The 21108-nt window shown below is 41.2% G+C and overlaps 1 protein-coding gene across 4 annotated transcripts in view; it reads right to left on the bottom strand.

Annotated features, from left to right (window-relative positions):
* Positions 1 to 2914: 2914 nt before the first annotated feature.
* The window catches only part of NPL (N-acetylneuraminate pyruvate lyase), a 38469-nt gene continuing 20275 nt past the window's right edge, over positions 2915 to 21108 (bottom strand). For 2 of the 4 annotated variants that reach the window (XM_047076872.1, XM_047076875.1), the window contains exons 5-12: positions 20756 to 20813; positions 15302 to 15377; positions 13665 to 13757; positions 12804 to 12952; positions 12638 to 12684; positions 9973 to 10057; positions 6821 to 6860; positions 2915 to 3503 (exon numbers count right to left, since the gene is read on the bottom strand). In XM_047076872.1, coding sequence (XP_046932828.1) covers positions 3319 to 3503; positions 6821 to 6860; positions 9973 to 10057; positions 12638 to 12684; positions 12804 to 12952; positions 13665 to 13757; positions 15302 to 15377; positions 20756 to 20813 — 733 coding nt within the window. In that variant the 3' untranslated portion in view covers positions 2915 to 3318. The remainder of the gene's footprint in view (positions 3504 to 6820; positions 6861 to 9972; positions 10058 to 12637; positions 12685 to 12803; positions 12953 to 13664; positions 13758 to 15301; positions 15378 to 20755; positions 20814 to 21108) is intronic. The other 2 variants (XM_047076873.1, XM_047076874.1) reach the window with 2 other exon arrangements.

Raw genomic sequence — 21108 nt, 5'->3', positions numbered from 1 at the left:
GTTTTTTGAGGAACCTCCATACTGTTTTCCAGAGTGGCTGCATCAGTTTTCATTCTCACCAGCAGTGCAAAAGAGATCCCCTTCTCTGCATCCTTGCCAACATCTGTTGTTGCCTGAGCTGTTAATGTTAGCCCTTCTGACAGGTGTGAGGTGGTATCTCATTGTGGAAAAACCCACAGATACCTTTCATTTCCTACCATCTATGGTTGGATGGAAACACAGTAAAACTTCCCAACCCAGGAAAAAACCTGAGAGTGGCACTATAATCTGGGCTTCATTAATAATAAATGCAAATTTCTGTTGCAGTTCTTGCCTTGGGTTTAGTCTCATTTTCAACTTTATTTCGCCAGCTATTCATTAAAAGGTTTAGCAGTGATGTAATATTTCTCTGTTGTATAAAGAGTATATATGAATGCCTTGGATAGCTACAAAAACTAGTACTTCACTCTGTGAATGCCGTGCCAGACACTATTTAATATTCATTAAGAACTTTATATGTATTATTTGGTGTAATCCTCATAATAACCAGGAGACAGGTAATACATATTATAATTCTCATGTTATCGATAACTGAAAGACTGAGAAGCTAAATGAAATGTTGTAGGTCATACACAGAGTGGTGGAGCCGGGACTTGAACCCACACAGCCTGGACCTGAGCACACACTCCTCACCATGAGGTGACACTGCCTTTCATACAACCATGCCATACCGTCTGTTATTTCATACTATGTTGAACCCAACTCTCCACTATATCAGTAGGCCCTTGGGCTTGAATCTTAGGGATAACACTAGCTAAGAGGTATTGTTAAAAGTGGACATACGTTTTTAAGACTCTTGGTGTGGAATATAGTCTGGTTTCCATCCAGTCAAGATTCCTGTTCTGGCTCTGCCACAGACCATGTGTGACCTTAAGATATTAAACTTCTCTTTGCCATAGTTACCTCATTTTAAAATAGGGACAATGCTCTGTTGTATCAGTTCTAAAATACACTTTGAAAAGCATTTTGATACCTCTAGAATGAGATGGCATGTCCTACTTTATCAGCGTTTTTTTCTTCCTCAGAGGTATATCAAATGATATCTTACAATGAAGAGCATCTTAGAAATTCGATGAAACATCATTAACCTACATCATAAAATAACTATAAAGAATAGATAAATAAGCATATGAGATTCAGGACTTGGCATATACCATATTTAAAACTTGTTTTTCTCTTTGAAAAAAAACAAAAAACAAGCATCTGAAAATTACCTTGTGTTCACACCTACGTGTGGTTGGAAAGACGAGACCCCACCTAGAGCAAGAATGGCAAGAGGTATATAAATAAGGAATCCAGGGTAAGCTGCAGTGATCAGTATGTCCCAGAGCACAAAAAGTGATGTGTCACCTCTGAGGGACAAAATGTACCAGCCCAGAATATCCCAGTAAGGATGTACATTTTGCCCATAGGCTTGGTTTTGTTTACAAAATAGTAAGTCACAGTATCTTATTCTTCTAAGATTTAGTTTTAAATGTGTTGCCACAGTAACCCATGGCTCAAAAGCCAGGGAGGATTTGATCTAACATTAAATTCAAACTTAATGCAGTAAACCCTGAGAGGTGTGCTGCTGAGTGAGACTGTGCATGGTCACTACCTAACCAAGCAATAGAGTTGGAGACAATGACGACAGAGCCTGATAGATGCCAGACACAGCAAAAACAATAATGCCTGAGTGCTTCAGCCGGTTGAGTGTCCTACTTTGGCTCAGGTCATGATCTCACCATTCATGATTTAGAGCCTGCATCAGGCTCCCTGCTGTCAGCGCAGAGCCCACTTCAGATCCTCTGTCTCCCTCTCTCTGCCCCTCCCCAACTCATGCTAACATAAACATTAAAAAATAAATAAATAAAAAGTATACCTGACATGAATTTCAAGTACTTGCCCTTTGCCAATGAGCAGACTCATTACAGAAGAAACAAAAACAAAATCTTAGATAAGTGACAGACTGGATAGTCAGGTTTAAAATCATCAAGGGTTGGGGCGCCTGGGTGGCTCAGTCGGTTAAGCGTCCGACTTTGGCTCAGGTCATGATCTTGAGGTCCGTGGGTTTGAGCCCCACATTGGGCTCTGGGCTGACAGCTCAGAGCCTGGAGCCTGTTTCAGATTCTGTTGTCTCCCTCTTTCTCTGACCCTCCCCTGTTCATGCTCTCTCTCTCTGTCTCAAAAGTAAATAAACATTAAAAAAAAATTTTTTTTTTAAATAAATAAAATCATCAAGGGTTGACTGGCAGTATATTTTGTTACTAGGAAGCGCTCACAAGGGTTTGCTGGAAAAGAGATTAAACAGCCAGGGATATAGTACGTAGAAAGGAAAGAGTAATGAAGGTGTGTAGGGAAAGCTAGACTGAAATAAAATCTTTGGGTCCTCCTCAAATCTTCCTTCACTGAAGAAATGTGCTTGAAAGTATGACCTAGAAATAACAGGGGCCCCTGGGCTAACTGTAGAAGGGACATTGGCCTTCACTTCCAGTAATTCAGGGACCTGTTGGGGAGACACTTTCTTCTCAATGGGGAAAGGGGAAGTATGTGGTGCCCAGGGGAGAGCCCTTTGGTTCTTTGAGATTTTGAGCTGTGACAAGTTCTCTGTATAGCAAGAAGTGGAGACCTGAGTTCATCTTTGGGGAGGGCCTTTTCTTGGTTCTGTGAAAAGCACTCTCATGGGCCCTTTAGTGGTCAAGCAAGTTTCCACATAACCCAATATTTGGGGGGAAAACTGTGACATCACAGTTAATCTGAAAGCAGATAGTCTGGAGTTAGACTGAGCAGCAAAGTGAGCTGGTGTGTTAATAGTTGTGTAAAGTTGAGTCATGTTGTAATTTGGTATTAAAGTAAGTGTACCCGCCTAAATGCAGTAGCTCAGAGCTGTCCTAGATTCCAAATGAATATTTATTAAAATGAAAGTACATTATAGGGGTTTAAAATTAGAAAATTTTAAAATAGGATTAAGAATCAGAAATCAAGATAATGGGAGCTCCTAAAGGCAAGTGGAATGAATCACTTATAATTTTCCTCTTGATTCCGTTTCATCCATATAAGCAGAAATTTCTCCACAAAAATGTTGTGAAATATTGAATGATTTAGGGTTCATGACCCCATTTAGGGTTTTTGCCCCTTCACAAAAATTAAACATTTTAGGATCACAGAATGTACTTAAATACTTGTCGATTGAGGTGAGATTTCATTTGTTAGAAAAGTGTTTAGTTCAAGTTCATTTAAAAAGCCCTTGAGAAATGAATGCAGTATTCAAGGTACACACTCTGATTTGATAGAAAGGCCTTAGCTACAGGATTCCAAGTTTCCATCCTTTAAATCAGTGGAAGAAAGGAAATCCAGGCTCTCCAGCCTAGCTTTGGCTTCATCAATAAACTCTCTGGAAGCTCTCTGCAGGGGAGGCCGGGGTGGGCCCATTGGAATCCCAGAAACCAGAGTCATGATGGCTTTCGTCTGCGACACTCCAAAACCTAGATAAGAAAAACAAATGAGGAAATGTGACTGGGACTGTCCACTTTGCCACAAACATCTCAAAGCGAGATCACATTCTTACAGTGACTTCTATGACAGGATAAGGTGGGAATAAAAGAGGGGAACATTTCCGGTCACTATGGCAGACTTAGCAGACACAGGAAATTCCTCTTCCTGTCTCAAACACATAGAAAAGATGGAATATTTTAAACAACTTGGCAAACAGTAAAACAAAACAAAGGAAGACTCAAAGTCAACCTCAGAAACAAGGAGGGACCAAAGGTATCGGGAAGAGGGAAGTCAGTGTGGTGAGGAGTTGCTGAAGCCAACTGGTCCAGGAGGATAATCTGATTCAGGGATATACTGCCATGGATCGAATGATAGGACTTCATCGCTAAGACAGAATTTAGTTCAAGTAAAACTAAGAAGTCCCTGAGAAACGTACTATTTAAGATGCTGCTGTTTTAGAGCTGGTGTTATAAAGCTGGTCAGGAATCCAAGAAGAAGCCTTGGGTCTGTGTATAGAGGGGGTTGAATTAAACTCCCTGTGTGAAACTGGGAGCCAGCCTGCCGGCCTGGGCATAGAGAGGCAAGGAAGCTTCATTTCCACCAGGGTTGTGGATGGAAGAAGATCATATGAAAGAAACCCCAAGCTTCTGCCATATATGAACACTGGGTCCACATTTGCATTAGGTACTTGGTGTAAGAACTGGATTAAGAAATTAACCTAGGGGCGCCTGGGTGGCGCAGTCGGTTAAGCGTCCGACTTCAGCCAGGTCACGATCTCGCAGTCCGGGAGTTCGAGCCCCGCGTCAGGCTCTGGGCTGATGGCTCAGAGCCTGGAGCCTGTTTCCGATTCTGTGTCTCCCTCTCTCTCTGCCCCTCCCCCGTTCATGCTCTGTCTCTCTCAGTCCCAAAAATAAATAAAAAGGTTGAAAAAAAATTAAAAAAAAAAAAAAAAAAAAAAAAAGAAATTAACCTAAAAACTGGTTAGAATTGGTAAAAGCTCCAACAGAGGCAAATGTAAAACCACTTGTTAGGACACCTTATAAACTAGAGCACAGTGGATTCTCCAGAAAACAAGTCTCTGAAGACAAATTCAGAATTAAAATTTACAAAACACATGAGAAAAAGAAGTCACACAAGAGCTAGCAAATGCTTAACTGACAAATCTTACATCCTGAGAATTGATGATACAGAAATATCTGGGGGAAAAAACCAAAAAGAAATACTAGAAATGAAAAATTTACATTCAGTGAAATGAAATAGTAGAAAACAGAGCTAAACATAGAATTAGGGATTTTGAAGGCGGATCTAAGGAAACAATACAGCACAGCCAGATATTTGTTTTAATCAGCTATCGTTTTTGGATCTAGGGTATGAAACATAACTTTCTTTTGCTAAGTTAACTAATTGAACATTGGGAAGGAAAATACTAACATGACCAAAGATACAGTATAGTTTGATGAATGCAAAATGGCCCTCCCAGACTTATTACAAATGGTGGAATAGGGAGCTACCCTCATAGTAAGACTACAAGTTTATTTATATATTTATTTTAAGCATTTATTTTTTGAGAGTGCAAGTGGGGGAGGAGCAGAGAGAGGGGAACAGAATCTGAAGCAGGCTCTGCACATATAGCAGCAGCAAGCCCGATGTGGGGCTTGAACTCAGAAACCACGAGATCATGACCTGAGCTGAAGCGGATGCTCAACCAACTGAATCACCCAGGTGCCCTGTAGACTACAAATTTATTAAGATAGTCTCTCCTTGACTAAATCACGAAAGCTCCAACCTGCCAAGGAAGTCTGAAACGATTTCTTTAAAGATGTGTTCTCTTAAATCATAAAAATTATCTTCAAGAGTCCACATTCAAAACGCAAATACTCTGGGGGCACCTGGGTGGCTCAGTCCATCAAGTGTTTGACTCGATTTCAGTTCAGGTCAGGATCTCACAGTTTGTGAATTCAAGTCCCACAACAGGCTCTCTGCTAACGGCGTGGAGCCTGCTTGGGATTCTCTCTTTCCCCTTCTCTCTCTCTCTCTCTCTCTCTTACGAAATAAACTTAAAAAAAATGCAAATATTCTGGCAAGAGTATCAGCTAGTATGTTAGAACTCTATGTGGCAGAAATGTTGCAGTGTCACTGCTAGACAATCTTATATGTACACAAGCACACTTTTAGCTCTAGTTTTAATAGTTTAATATTTATTTAAATGTACCTTAGGAACATACGCACCTACCACACCAAACCCACAATTTTGTGAAAAGTATGGCTTAGGTAGGACAAGGGAATAATACAGTACTTGTGGCACATAAATAGGACAACAATCATGGAAGTGGAAGAGCGAATGGGAAACAGCATCTTCGAAGGATTAAGAGAGCTAGTGGAGGACCTTGAAGGAATGAGGTGCTCCATATGATAGGTGCTTGGAGCTCGGGAGGAGTTGCCAGAAGACAAAAGGCTCTGAAAGGGAGGTGGGAGGTCTGCCAAGAACAAACCTAAAACTTTTCCTGGACTCGACCCAAGTTCTCAGAAAGGGCCAACCTCCTCAAGAGGTGGACTAAATGGTGGCATTTGTCACGGGATAAGATTTAGGAGATTGTGAGGAGGTTTCTCTATGCAAATTCACTGTATTTCCCTCAAATTCTACTCTGTCCTATTATCCAAACCTCCATCATCTGAGCTTACTTATGTTAATAAACTCTCTTTACATTGCAAATACTCTTGGGAGAGCTGTCAGTCATTCACAATTTAGTAAGGTCTGTGTTCAGACTGCCTTCCCCCACCAAGCCCTCGGGCTGAAATCTGTGTGGTAGAATTTTAATGAGCAAGGGCAGGATGGTGGGAGAAAAGGATAAAAAAAAATGGTGTGCAGAGGCGGGGGAGGCAAACAACGTGGTAAAATGGAGGATTGAGATTTGTGGAAGGGTGCCAAAGACTCTCCAAATAGGTTTACTTCACCATTTTATAGGGTTGGCCTTAAAGCTAGTATTGGAAATAAAACTCTGCTTGCAACGGAACAGGAAGAAGTGTTCTTGTTGGGGGAGCCTGGGTGGCTCAGCTGACTGAGTGTCCGACTTCAGCATAGGTCACGATCCAACATTTGGTGGGTTCGAGCCCTACACTGGGTTTTGCAACAACAGCACAGAGCCTGCTTCAGATTCTCTCTCCCTTTCTCTCTGCCCCTCCCCTGCTCTCTCTCTCTCAAAAATAAACATCAAAAAAAATTTTTTTAAAGGTGTCCTTGTTGAACCCTCACAGTGATGGTGTTCCATTTCCTTTACACTCATAGCAGGCAAAGCAGAAAACTTACCAAGTTTGAGCACAAAGTTGATAAATCTCTGAATGCAAAACTGGAAAGGAAAAAGAAAAACACAAATCTATAGTCAGTATTACTAAGCTGTGATAACAATTTAGAAATTCTGGAAGTCAAAGGACAGAAACCCCAAACTAAAAAGCCCACACACCCTAGTTGTCTGAAGGCCTGTCAGAGTGGAAAAAAACAGCCAAGTGAGGTTGGGGTTGAGATCCACCCAGGAGAAGGTAGGATCTTTTCACATACATAAGCTTTATTAAAAGGGCTCTTGCAGAAAAGAAGCGCCAAAGATAGAATTGTAGGCTAGAGCTAAGATGGGGGCAGGCACCCTTTATTCATCTAGCTTGCATAGCTAAACTATCAGCTATTGTGGCTGTTCTCAAACTGGGGTACACTAACCTCTGGGGCACTTTCTTTCCAAGATACCTAAGGGACACTTAGCCAAGGCTAAGATTTATGGGGATAAATAATTTCTAGATCCTCGACATCCATAAATGCTATTTTCTAAAACTGATGAGGTGAAGAATTCGCATGTAATACAGCTACAGGTTGTCCTTTTGTATTTCCTTTTCATAGTCCTTTTTCTCCCACTTTTGAAAAAAATAAAGACATACCTCCCATATCACTGCCTTGGGACACCTCTGGGAACCAAATAAAGGAGCAGATCAAAATACTGGTATTGGCACTGACAAAGTGACAAAGCGACTCCTCTAATTAATGGGTAACGAGTCCTCTAAAAAACCATAGGGCTTTCAACTTCTTGCTTACAACATTATTTTCAATGTTGCTACCCAGGCTGTTAGCTGAAAATCACTAAAGCATTCTGTGATTTTTAACATGACTCAAAAACTGTTCAAAGAATTGAGTGACTTTGCTGTAACAAAATTTCTTCCATTCCTACAGGGTTTCGCAGCACTCATTTCTCTAAAAACAAAAACCAGAAATAATATCGATGCTGAAATTAAACTCATGCTAGCATTAAGTAATATTCATCCAAGAATTTGTGAACTAATTCATAAGAAAAAGACTCCATCCGTCTCATGAAGAGATACCTTTTCAGTAACATTTTACTCTTAGTTGTTTTCATCAACTGTATACAGTCTAGTAACAGAAAATTCTGTGCAGAATGAAATTTTAACACCCAGAACCTTACAAACACGTATGTATTTATGTTCTTTTCTCCCTCTCACACAAACTGTAGCAAATCACATTCATGACTCTATACCCTGCTGCTTTTTTACATTTAATATATCATGGAATATTTCCAGGCCTATACATAGAAAACTATTTCACCCTTTTAAGGGCTGCATAGAATTCCATTGCGTAACTCAAACACAATGCATTTAACCATTTCCTTATGGATGGATATTTGGGTTGTTTCCATCTTTTGGTTTTATAAACAAGGTTGTACGGAAGATCTCTGTATGTGTGTCATTTCACTTATGTAAATATAACAGATGGCATTTAAGTCCATTAGAATGAATAAATTCTGCCCTAACTTTTTGCTTCTTCACTTGATTGTATATTCCCTTAGAGCAGAGACCAGAATTAATGAAGTTATGCACTTGGCCCAGCCCTTGGCATATAAATATATGAGTAAATGAGACCCACTCACACTAGCCTTCTATAAGAATAAAACAGAGAATGTGGTAAACTAAATTCCTTGCCAATACTATTTTGAGTGGGACTAATGAGGGAAAAGAAAGAGATGGAAACCGGACCAGTCAATGAAAGAAACCACTAAATGGAAGGGCTCCTATCACAGCTGTTTTACTGTCTACTCCATCATATGGTTTCCCTGTCATTCAGCTTAGAACAGATTGGAATTTTCAGAAATAACTTTCACTGGGAAACTAAGGAAAAAGAAAATAACCATCAGTGCAAAAAAAAGGCAAAGTCTGCACAATTCAGACAGACTTCTTATCTTAATTTAAACCAAAGTCTTGTCAATGTTTGGTTTAGTTGGCAAAGCTTCCTAAGTCCCTACTCTGTTCTTGTTCTCAGCTTCACGTGATCTGAGGCTGAACAAAGGCAACTATTAAATCACCTATTTAAACTTGAAATAGGAAGTAGATTTAGGATCTCTCAATGTTCAGGTCTAAAAGGTGGGGAATTAATCATTCCTGGCAACTGCTACCTCACATTCTCTCTGACTTGGAGCTCAGGTCACCCCCTCTCCCTCTAACTTCCAGGATGTTCTGCACTTCTGCTCTATAATCTCTAATTTCCCTAAAGGCAGCCTGTCTTGTTAAAAAAGATTCCTTATCTGAATCTTATTGGGACTGAGCACCTGCTCTGATCTTGCCTATGCGTTTCATTCAGCTTATTTTCTTGGGATACTCTACTCCGTCACTTTATTATACTCCACTCAGTCACTTTGATTATTTACTATTTCGGAGGCCAAGTCCTTCTCTTGTGCCTACGCTCTTTCTTTCCATCCCATTCCACTTGTGTCGAGTACACATATTACCCAGCTGCGAGATTGGTTCTGCCCTTCAGGAGTCTCTTCATTCTCTGGACAGCTGGCCTGTCCTCCATGTAGCATTAACAGTGGCCACTATCCCCCCCCGGGTCCTCCCTGTAAAGCATCATCTCCTGCTGCTTTTCTCTTCCTAGTTCAAAGCCAATGTCTCCTTTTAGATCACTCACTAGGCTCTTGTTTCTGCCTGGTGGATGCTTCCACCAGTTCTCAGCACACTGCAAGTGAAGGTGACTGACTGGCTCTGACTTCAGCTCAAGTCTTCCCATTTGGGATTACCAGCTTCACAGCTTCTTCATAAACTCTGGAGACTTGGGTGTCAGGTCCTCAAGGGGACAGCATTTGGTCACATTTTTCCCAGAAATCTATCACTTATTTCATACTCACAAAAATACTTTGAACATAGAGTAAAAGATCGTTTGTAGGAGGAACAGAGAGAGATCATCCCCGTACAGGGCCGGTCCTGATTAGACTTGCAGGGAACACACACAATGGGGACAGGTTTGGTTTTAAACAAGAACAGGTAAGAAGCAGAAGGAAAATGAAGAGAGAGGCAGCTGGGCAATTTTAACAAGGGCAGGTAAGGTAGGAGTGCTGATGAGAAGGAATAAGAATTATCCAGTGGAAAGAAAAGTGGCTGTGATTTATATGAAGGGAAAATCAAGTTAACCTGATGGTTCAGGGCTGATGAGAAGTCCTTTCGTTCAAAAGCCTCCAACATCTGGTTTGTCTTTTTTCCCAGGTAGTTATAGGTACTAGAAAGAAAACAGTATACACTGCAAGATCAATAACTCAGCGGGAGAGGTTCTTCCAATCCCTTTGATGCTTAAAAGGGAAAAATATACCAGGCCTTCCAGAAGTGTATTTTTTGGCCCTAATCTATTAGAGATCAGGTGTCTTCAGTTCTGAGTTTTGTAGCAACACTAAGCAGTGCCAAGAGGAGGCACAGAACACCAAAGGGGATAAAGAAAAGGAAGAAAAATGGAAAATGATACAGTTAGAAGAAAAGGGAAAAAAGCGAGAGATGGAGTTAGTGTGTTTGGTAGGGAGTAAATGAGGCCAACACCTGCCTCAGGGCACATGTGCAGGCACAATGCTAGCCAAGAGCCGTGGATAAAATATAGCATCTGAGCTGAGGCCTTGAAGTCTTATGCTGAAGAACTGGGTGAATGGGGCAAATCCCAGCAGATTGTCTAAATTCTCTGCCCAGTTTATACACTACCTGTAATATATATGCTTAATTCATATATTATCTAGAAGCTAGTTTCTAATAATAATGTTAATAAAGACAATAATAAAACAAGAGATCATTTACTGTCTATTGTGTTCCAGGTGAATGACATAAATCATGTCTAATCCTCTCAAAGCCCTGCAGGGTAAGCCTGGCTTCTATTTCACTGTGAAAAAACTCCGGCTTAAAGAAGGCTACAGAGTTGTGGCAAAGGCTTTCACCACCTCACACCACCATCTATTACAATTCAGCAAACATAAAAGTCAGAATAACTCCTTTGATCTGATAGAGTGTAGGCTGGAAAAAAAAAAGTCTCTAGCTACCAATAAAGACAAATATCTTAGACTAATCACTGAATTTTTAGAGAAATCGGCAAGGTAGATATTTACAGAAATTCTTAACAAGGATGCTTCCCCAGTGTCGAGCAACTTCTCATAGAGTTAAGTCAGTATCAGAAAAATATATTTATCTTGGTATATGAAGAACAGAATGTTGTTGGTACTTCATATATGTAGACCCTGGAATGAGCAGCAAGGGATTCCAAGAATGTGAAGTTCCACATTACCTTCTGGTCATAAAGTAAGGAAAAATAAAACATAATAGCTGAGATAAGTCACTTATAGATGTGGAACACTTCTAGGTCACGATATGTACGTGAACGTCAGGGGAGTTTCAGAATACTAAAATTCAAATCCCAGGGGTCTTAGGCATATTTGGTTAGAGAGAATGTGATTATAGTGAAGAAGAAATAAAGTCTAACCAAATGTACTTTGCCTCCAGATTATGTTGACAGAATTAAAAATGCCAAATGGGGGCCCAAAAAAACAAAAGTCAAAAAAGTAAGAATTTACAGGGGAAAAAAGTAAGAATTTCACAGCCAGCATATCCAGGCATTCAGGTCTCCTTGGCAGAAATGTCCCTGTAGTGACAATGGATATTTCTGGCCATCCTGACTTGGTGAATAAGCCATTAAATTATCCAACTTAATTATTCTTTTCTTTTAAATAAATTTTTAAGTAAGTTATTTATTTATTTGAGAGAGAGACAGACAGACAGACAGACATCGTGAGTGGGGTAGGGGCAGAGAGAGAGGGAGACAGAGAATCCTAAGCAGGATCTGCACTGTCAGCACAGAGCCTGTCATGGGGCTCAAACTCATGAAACCATGAGATCATGACCTGAGCTGAAATCAAGAGTCGGATGCTTAAACGACTGAACCACCCAGGAGCTCCCAACTTAATTATTCTTCATCAAAGCCGCAGTCACCAAGACATGTTATCAATATTACTTTGCTTCTCCCTACACTTTTCCTATAGGGAGGAAATGTACTTTCAGTGAATACAAATTATTTCAATCAATCCCTTGTAGGCACTTTTCTAATAAATTAGGTTACCATGTGCAGTGGACATGCTAATCGAATTTCCTGCCTTTCCTAGCCTGTCTAAGTAGGCATCAGGCCACATAATTCTACTTTCTTGGCTGCAGGTGACTGGACTTCAGGCAAACTGAACAGGAGGTGCGATCTGGTGACACCCTGAGGTGCCATGCTTGGGCAGCCACGATTGGCCGTGTGCACATGCTGACGCACAGCAAGCCCACGTGGAGAGCCAGAGGGGAAATAGAGGGGTGCGCAGAGAGACACAGGGGCGAGAGTCTCCAGAGGGCCACAGACAGGAGAGTGCTCTCCTGTGGCTGCTGAGAGATTTGCAGTTCTGGGTTCTCATCTTCTCTTAGGGCTGACTGCACTTCCTCCTCTTGAGTTTTATGTAATTTTCCAGTAGTTTATACCTTATCTTTGTCTACATTAGCTCCTTTGAATGGGTTTCTGTTACTAGTAACTAAATAATTTCTGACGGGTTCTGTGCATGCTCTTGGCTCTGGTGCCTCACCTCTGATTGCAGCAGAGGCTTGTAGGGACAATGATTGGGTTGCTAACAAACTGCTATGCCCTACTTAATTCCTTTGTACTGAAAGACTGGGGGAAAGAAAGGCAATTTGTATTAAAAACGGTGTCTGTGCAAGAAGTATAACCAATTAGGTGGTGACTACCTCTCCCTGGGGGACTTGACATTTATAACTGTTGGGAAAAATGCGTCATGCTTACCTGCCCACCGCTCCCGTTGCTCCCATCACCAGGGCACTCAGTAGTTGCTAGTCAAAAACAGACACAGAGTATTCGCTTTTATGAACAAGAGAAAGCAAGAGGCTGCTGCTCTATAGCTTTATAAATGGTTCCAGAGGGCAACTAACCTGACAAGTGAGCGACTTACCTCATCCACCCCAAAAAGGAAAGCAAACTGCCGCTCGCGATTCTGATCAACACATTGCCCGAAGTCTAAGAGATCTGTGTCACTGAACTTCAGCCCTTGGAAGGTGGGGATCTTCTCCTGAATCCCATCCAGCAATTCCTCAGCACGAACTGCTCAAAACAGTCAATGCCTCACTAATCTGCATACTCGAGAAGATGCCAAACCGCGTCTTGTAGGTCCCCCTGCATCTGTACAGAGTGCCAGAACGTGTTCTCAGCTGGACGTCACGCACCCTCACCTAGTAGTTCCTGTACACTTGTCAAATTACAGCCCCAAACCTTCTGTTCTTTGAAGACAACACGTGCATGTTTCCAAGGCGCAACTTCTACTTTTTTCTTTTAAGGAAGTAGAAAGGAATGAAATCTAAAAAATAAGCCCCTAAGAAATGTCATCTAATTGTAACAATCTCCTTGTTGGAGAAGCATAGTAACAATAAAAGAAAAACCAGAAGAGAAGTGAGGAGGGCTCAGGGTACCTCAGTACCTACCGCACTGAGAATACGGTAGAGGACATGGTAGACACAGTCTTTCTCCTTGAGGGTCTTACAGGCTTGTGTCTTCTCATATAAGAAGCAGGGGTGTGTGCGATAGACACAACATATCTGCTAGAAGTGCCTACGTGCCAGCTCGTCTTTCACACTTAAAAACTTCCATTATAAGGAAGTGTCAACGATGGATAACACTGACTTATTGTGGATCAACTGGAACTGTCTGGTCAACAATATTATGCTTTGATGATGTGGGATGGAGTGGGAGTTTTCTTAGTGAAACAGGGTAAGATATGGGATGGAGGGACAGAAACATTGAAAGAAGCCACACTTACTCTTTACCCCCGTCAAGGCAGGAATGTGATAGTAATAAAATGGCAATGCTGGGGCCGCAGCAGCCACCTCCTTTAGGAAATTAATCAAGACATCTGAAAGAAGAGCAGGAAAAGCCGTGGTGTGAACAAGCATATAAAACGCTGGCTTTCCCTGCTAAAAAAAAACAAACAAAAAAAAGAACCATCTAATGAAATGCAACCATCCCTCTCAGCAGCTGAAAATTCTTGATCACCTTTACCATCCCTGAGATTGTTACGGCAATGTCATTGCAGCTTGTTCCATTCAAAGTTTTATTTTCCTTTCTGGAGAAAGGCCAAAATAAGATGATCACTTTCGTACCATACTAAAATACTATTAAAAAACTGGTGCAAACCCTCCCAGGTATTAAGAGAAGATCATGAAATACTCTCATAAAAGCCAGAAGCCCATCAAGAAGACTTTTATGCTCTTTCCCCACAAGGGTTAAACGTGGTCAGGGAACAACAAGGAATCTGCATTAGGATCAGAATCATCAAGTTTTAACTGAGAAAATTCTACAACAAAGAGGTAAACAACATTTGCTTAAAGAGGGAAGTTATAAGAATAGAGGCATATCTCACAATAATTCAACCAGAGGCTGGTTCTTTCCCTGTTTGGGGAGAAATCCAGATATGGCAGAAGACAACTCACTCTACTTTACTGAGAAGTTGCAATTTCCTACATCATCCACTATGAACTTCAACTGCAACATTACTGCAGATGATAAATAAATCTAGCAGACTTGCTTGCACTTTGGCTAGTGGGAAAGAGATTTAAAAAAAAATTTTTTTAACATTTATTTATTTTTGAGAGAGAGAGAGATAGAGCACAAGCAGGGGAGGGGCAGAGAGAGGGAGACAGAATCTGAAGCAGGCTCCAGGCTCTGAGCTGTCAGCACAGAGCCCAAGTGGGGGCTCCAACTCACCAACTTCGAGATCATGACCTGAGCCTAAGTTGGATGCTTAACTGACTGAGCCACCCAGGCTTCCCTAGCTATGTATTTATTTAATCATGCATGCAATCATGGATTGTCTGTTTTCAATCTTTTAAAAATTTGCATTTCTTTGTTTGTTAATCAGGAGGATTAAAAAGACTCAGTATACTTGGAAACCACAAGTAGTTTCCATAGAGAAAGCAGAGAAGGAGAAAGCAATTAACTTGTTATTTTGGGAGACAATGGATGTTTCTGTGAAATCTCCCTCAAATTCATTACTTATTCAATCTTGAATAGAACGTGTGTTCTCAAGATGCCCATCACTTATATTCCTCTGTTTTGAGAAAACCGGTCCCATGTTTTGCCATGTTACTCTGACACTCTGCAAAACCGGCTGGACTAGGAGTGAACACCTGACTCAAACAGGCACCTATAGGTTGACCCGGGGCTTGGTGGATGATGACCCAATCAGATTGTTTGGCAAAGGAGTTGAAGCCCTTCTCAAAGGAGTATTTTCTCACATAGATCCAGGGAGGCCAAATATCCTGGACCACTGCATACTACTGCAACTGCACACTGTCAGTCCATAAAACTTTACTTTCACGAGTTCAGTGTAACCATTTTGAATGAAGGCAAAAAGAAGCGGCCCGTGTGAGGTACCATGTGTTTGGACCGTCTACTTACCTTTGTTCCATGGCTTGAGAAAGAAAGGCGCAATGACAGCGATGCCATCGGCTCCTATTTCTGCTGCATGTCGGGCCTTTAAAAGAAGAAATAAGACCATTGTGGGTCTAGTCACAATTCTGCTATGTGGGTGTGGGGGTTTCCCCACATCAGCAAGCAATTCTCTGATACCAGCTGTGTGTCCCACAATTCTACTCAACTCTGATGCTATCTACCTGGAGACAGAATCAGATTCCACAGGTTAAGGGCTCAGTCCTATAAGACTACTCCACCTCCTCCAACTTTAGATGCCAGTCAGAAGCCCAGGTTGTCACCTGTGTTTCTGGCTCACTGGCTACAGGCTGGGAGTTCCAATGATTCCCTCCTTGGGTTGATTAATTTGCTAGAGCAGCTCACAGAACTCAGAGAAACTATTTATTTACTAGATCACCGGTTTATTGTAAGAGGATATTACTCAGAAACAGCCAGGTGGAAGAGATGCATAGCATCAGGGACAGAGACAGGGCTTATGGTTTCCACATCTTCTCCCAGCACCGGGGCACCACTCTCCCCAGATTGCCACATGTTCACCAACATGGAAGCTCTCTGAAACCTGCCTTTTTGGGTTTTAATAGAGGCTTCCCCGTAGAGGCACCATTGATTAAATCACTGACCTCTGGTGACTGATTCAACCTCCAGTTCCTCCTCCCTCTCCAGGGGTGGAGGTCGAGTAGGACTGAAAGTTCCAACCCTCTAATCATGTGGTTGGTTCTCCTGGCAATCAGCCCTCATCCTTAGTTGCATTCTTTTTAATTTTTTAAATGTTTACTTATTTTTGAGAGAGAGAGAGAGGCAGAGAGAGAGGGAGACACAGAATCTGAAGCAGGCTCCAGGCTCTGAGCTGTCAGAACAGAGCCCGATGTGGGGTCGAACTCACAGAGCATGAGATCATGACCTGAGCCAAAGTTGGATGCTTAACCCACAGAGCCACCCAGGTGCCCCTCGATTAGTTGCATTCTAAAAGCCACCTCATTCATGTAACCAGAGACACCTTTATTGCTCTCATCACAGAGAATTCCAAGAGTGTTAGGAACTCTGTGCCAGAAGCTGAGCAAAGACCAAATACATATTTATTATAAATTACAATATCACTTGGAATAAGTGACTTATTATATGCACCTTCAGTTAGATAATGAGAGTAGCAACAAACTACTGACAGTAGCACTTGAAGTGATGCAACTGATGCACCACTAGAGAACAGAAAATAAGCCAAATTTAATGATAAATGTCATTACCAGGAAAATCCCAAATTGCAAAGTAGAGACCGCTGTTGGAGGTGGCCTGTGCTTTTAATCTGATTCTTCTTCAGACTCTGTCAGTACAAAAAACCCTTGCTAAAGCAGACATGAGTGGTTCATTAAAGAGAAACTTGCAGGTGTAATTTCTCTTCTAGTGTTCAGCCCATCGGATCCATTGGATGACGCTATCTTTCCTGTCCAGTGCTTTAATAGTCATATTTTAAAACTTATTCTAAATTTATTTAAAAAATTTAATTTATGGATTGGGAATGAAGTTGAGGATGGTTGAGAAGAAAAAGATTATGCACATAAAGGAAGATACACTGTACCACTATTCTGAGGTTTTCTCAGATTTCTCCAGGAAAAACAACATTTCCTTCTGCTGGGCCCTCAAACATCCTTATCTATTTCAAGTAGAGTACCTAAAGTCTACTACATGGCAAGAGAGTTGTGTACAGTGACTGTTCTCAAATAGAATGAGTTCCCTGAGGGCAGGGGTCAGATTTTACTCTTGTGTACAGTTAGTTAATCATGGTGCTGAGCACACAGCAGGGACTTGCGGATTGCTTCAGAACATGTCCCACTACCTAAAATGGAAACACGCTTCCCTTTTGAGACTTTAATATCTATACCTAATAGATGTGATTAGCTTTCTGCAGAAGTAGGAGAGCCAAAAAGAAGAATGGGATATAGTCCAAAGACCAATTGTGACATTGGGTGTAATTTCATTAACATGGGGTTGGAATGTAATGTATTTGAATAATTTGTTTTAGCACTCTGTTTAGGGCAAGAAGTAGAAGGGTAACCTTAGCTGGAAATAAGGAAAAAGGAAACAGCTAAAGACAGTTGATGGCAGTGCCCATTCAAACCCCATCCAATGGAGTTATGGCTAAGCAGATACAAAATTATCATCTCATTGGTAAGATTATCCCCATAGTAGGGGATTATCCCTATAGCAGGGGATTATCCCTATAGCAGGGGATTATTTCTATACTAAGATTATACTCTTCTAGTGGTTAGCCCAATAGAGGACGGTTTTCATGTCATGACATGACAATACTTTAAAATTTATGTCACACATAGGGAAAGAAAGCAATTGAAAAGAGATGAGAAAAAAAAGGTTTCCTACATGATACTACCTAAACTGAAAGACCTATCAAGAATAAGAAGGATAAATCAAATCTCCAACTTCTGATTTTAGGCTTATTAAGCAACCATCTAGCAATATGTCTTCCTGTGTGGCTTGCCTAAGAGTGTTGAACTGCAATTTTGCAAATGTGTATAATGCATTCCATTTCTAAATTCAGTAATAGGAAAAACAAAATGCATCAAGAAGATGTTGAGGCCAGGTCAAGTCATTGGAATCTTTGGAATTAGAATATATAAATTCTGAAAACATGGTTAATTTAGCAGTGGTCCAGGTACTAGGCCTTCTGGTAAACAATGCAACATTGTTGAGCTTTCTTTTTTTACCCAATTCACAAAGTCCTGGAACCACCAGGTCATGTACTTTTCTGCCAGCAACTTTGACTCCTTCTACTCCTACCCTTTGCTCCATCTAATCTGCTAATCTTCAAACCCAGAGCAATCCAATTGTTTGTGTTCTTGAACCTATGTTCTGGTTGAAGACTGCACCTAGGAAGAAATTTCCATAACCTAGTTGAATAGTGGTATGAGAAATTTATGACTCAGCTTCAGTTGGTTTTCAGCACCACTGGGCAATCCTTTTTAAAAATTTGACTAATTAGGGGTACCTGGCTGGCTCAGTCAGAAGAGCATGTGACTGACTCCTAACCTCAGGGTTTTGAGTTCAAGTCTGCCAAATGTGGGGCATATAAGTTACTTAAAAAAAAATTTTTTTTTGTGACAAAATCACATAAAATTTACCACTTTAATCATTTTTAAGTGTACAGTTCAGCAGTTATGAAACATATCTCTACAACTTTTCTTTTAATTTTATTAATTAAAAATTTTTTTTTAAATATTTTATTTATTTTTGAGACAGAGAGACAGAGTGTGAGCAGGGGAGGGGCAGAGAGAGAGGGAGACACAGAGTCCCAAGCAGGCTCCAGGCTCTGAGCTGTCAGCACAGAACCTGACGCTGGGCTCAAACCCGTGAACCTTGAGATCATGACCTAAGCTGAAGTGGGACGCTCAAAGGACTAAGCCACCCAGGCGCCCCTCTACAACTTTTCATCTTCCAGATCTGAAACTCTATACCCATTAAACAATTCTTCTTTTTCTCTCCCTCTAGCCCCTGATATCCACCATTCTACTTTGTTTTTATGAATTTGACTACTTTAGATACCTCATTTAAGAAGAATCATATAGTATTTGTTTTCTAGTGACTGGCTTATTTAACATAATGTCCTCAAGGAGGTTCACCTACATTACAGCATGTGACAGGATAGATTTCTTTCCTTTTTAAGGCTGAATAATATTCCACTGTATTGTTAAAAAGAAAATCACAGGACCCAGATGGAGTCACTTATGTTAAGGCCCCACATCAGCAAACCAAGACTTAATACGTAACCTGACTGCAGTTTCAATCTTCCCAGGAATGTAACCTTTAAACTGGCAACATGGAACTTCCTGGTCAGCATGAGGAAATTTATTGCCAGACCCCTTCCATTCCCCTTAGGAGGATGACCTTGCTTAAAACAATGTGTTCTTTGCTAATAATTTTCTTTTCTTCACCCCCTGTCTTTAAAAACCTTTCCTTTTCCAGGCTCGAAAGAACTTCCTTCTTTTTTTTTTTTAAACTGTACTTATTTTGAGACAGTGAGAGCATGCATGCACGTGGGAGAGTGGGGGAGGGGCAGAGAGAGAGAGAGGGAGAGAGAGAGAATCCCAAACAGGCTCCACAGTGTCAGCACAGGGCCTGACGGGGGGCTCGATCTCATGAAGCATGACATGATCTGAGCCAAAATTAAGAGTCAGATGCTTAACCAACTGAGCCCCCCAGGCCCCCCAGAGCTCCCTTCTATTTGCTAGATTGGATGCTGCTGGATTCATGAATCACTCAAAGCCAACTGGATCTTTTAAATTACTCAGCTGCCTTTTTGTCCTTTAATAGTATGTCTATACCACATTTTATCTATTTATCCACTGATGGGCATTTGGGCTGCTTCTGCCTCTTTACATTGTAGATAATGCTGATTCGAACATGGGTGGGACAGTCTTCCTGTGTTTCAGTTCTCTCTCCCATTCTCTGAGGCAGTAACTGCTCTTCACACCTGAACCCCATCTACCATCTCCTTCATGCCCAGTAGATGGCTTTGCTCTTTGCTTCCGAGGGAAAGCTGAGGTTCACTCAAGTTCTCCTGACTCGCAAACTTAGCTCCATCTATACCCACCCTGACTTCTGCTATAGGAGTTATCACCTCGGGCTACTCTCATCATGGCTCTGTGCCTGCTTCTGGATGGTGAGCTCTCTGAGGTCCCTCATCTCATACTCCCCATGACAGCATCCAATATATAGCAAAAACAGTATTGAGTTTAACCTCAGCATAAAAAAGGAGTCCCTTCCCTTATGTGGAATCTAAAAAACAAAAGAAATGAATAAACAAAAAAATAGAAAGAGAAATATACAATACATACGTAAATGAAGAGAACAAACTGGTAGTTGCCAGAGGAGAGGGTAGTGGGGGGACGGGCAAAATAGATGAAGAGGATTAAGGGGTACAAACTTCCAATTGTAAAACAAGTCACAGGGGCGCCTGGGTGGCTCAGTCGGTTAAGCGTCCGACTTCAACTCAGGTCACGATCTCACGGTCCGCGAGTTCGAGCCCCGCATCGGGCATCTGGGCTGATGACGGCTCAGAGCCTGGAGCCTGCTTCCGATTCTGTGTCTCCCTCTCTCTCTGCCCCTCCCCTGTTCATGCTCTGTCTCTCTCTGTCTCAAAAATAAATAAACGTTAAAAAAAAAACAAAACAAGTCACAGAGATGAAAAGCACAGCATAGGGAATATAGACAATAATATTGTAATAACCATGTATGATGACAGCTGGTGACCACACTTACCCTGGTGAACACGGACTAATGCATACAATTATCAGCTCACTATATGAATTTCACTGAAATTAATATAACATTGTACATGTCAACTGTACTCCAGTAATAAGAGAAAAAGGAGGACCCTAGAGTGGTCTCTCCCAGATGGACCTCCATACATACCAGTTCTTGTGACTCCTTCAAGCTCAGTGCTCCTACGTGAATTACTACCTGATCAAGCCTGCAAAGGAGAAAACATGCTGCATCACTTAGGAGTTTAGAGTAACACAGAAGGGCTGCACTATCCTGCTTTGTGCTGTCTCACTAATCCTGGAAGTCGGCTAATGCCTCACTAATCTCAATCTCAAAACCATTAAATTCTATAGTGGTCTATTTAAAACTAATCTAATAAAGGATTAAAGAAAAAAGAATGTCCAGGAAATAAAATTTAAGGTCCAACCAAGCAGAATTTTGAAACCAATAACTGATTAATCGATATTTTTTTTTAAATATAATTTATTGTCAAATTGGTTACA

This window comes from Lynx rufus, unplaced genomic scaffold, assembly GCF_022079265.1.
Source record: "Lynx rufus isolate CCGP_SWC_20201006 ecotype Redwood Valley unplaced genomic scaffold, mLynRuf1.p SCAF_15, whole genome shotgun sequence".
Taxonomy (NCBI): Eukaryota; Metazoa; Chordata; class Mammalia; order Carnivora; family Felidae; genus Lynx; species Lynx rufus.
This window is presented reverse-complemented; position numbering and strand designations above follow the sequence as displayed.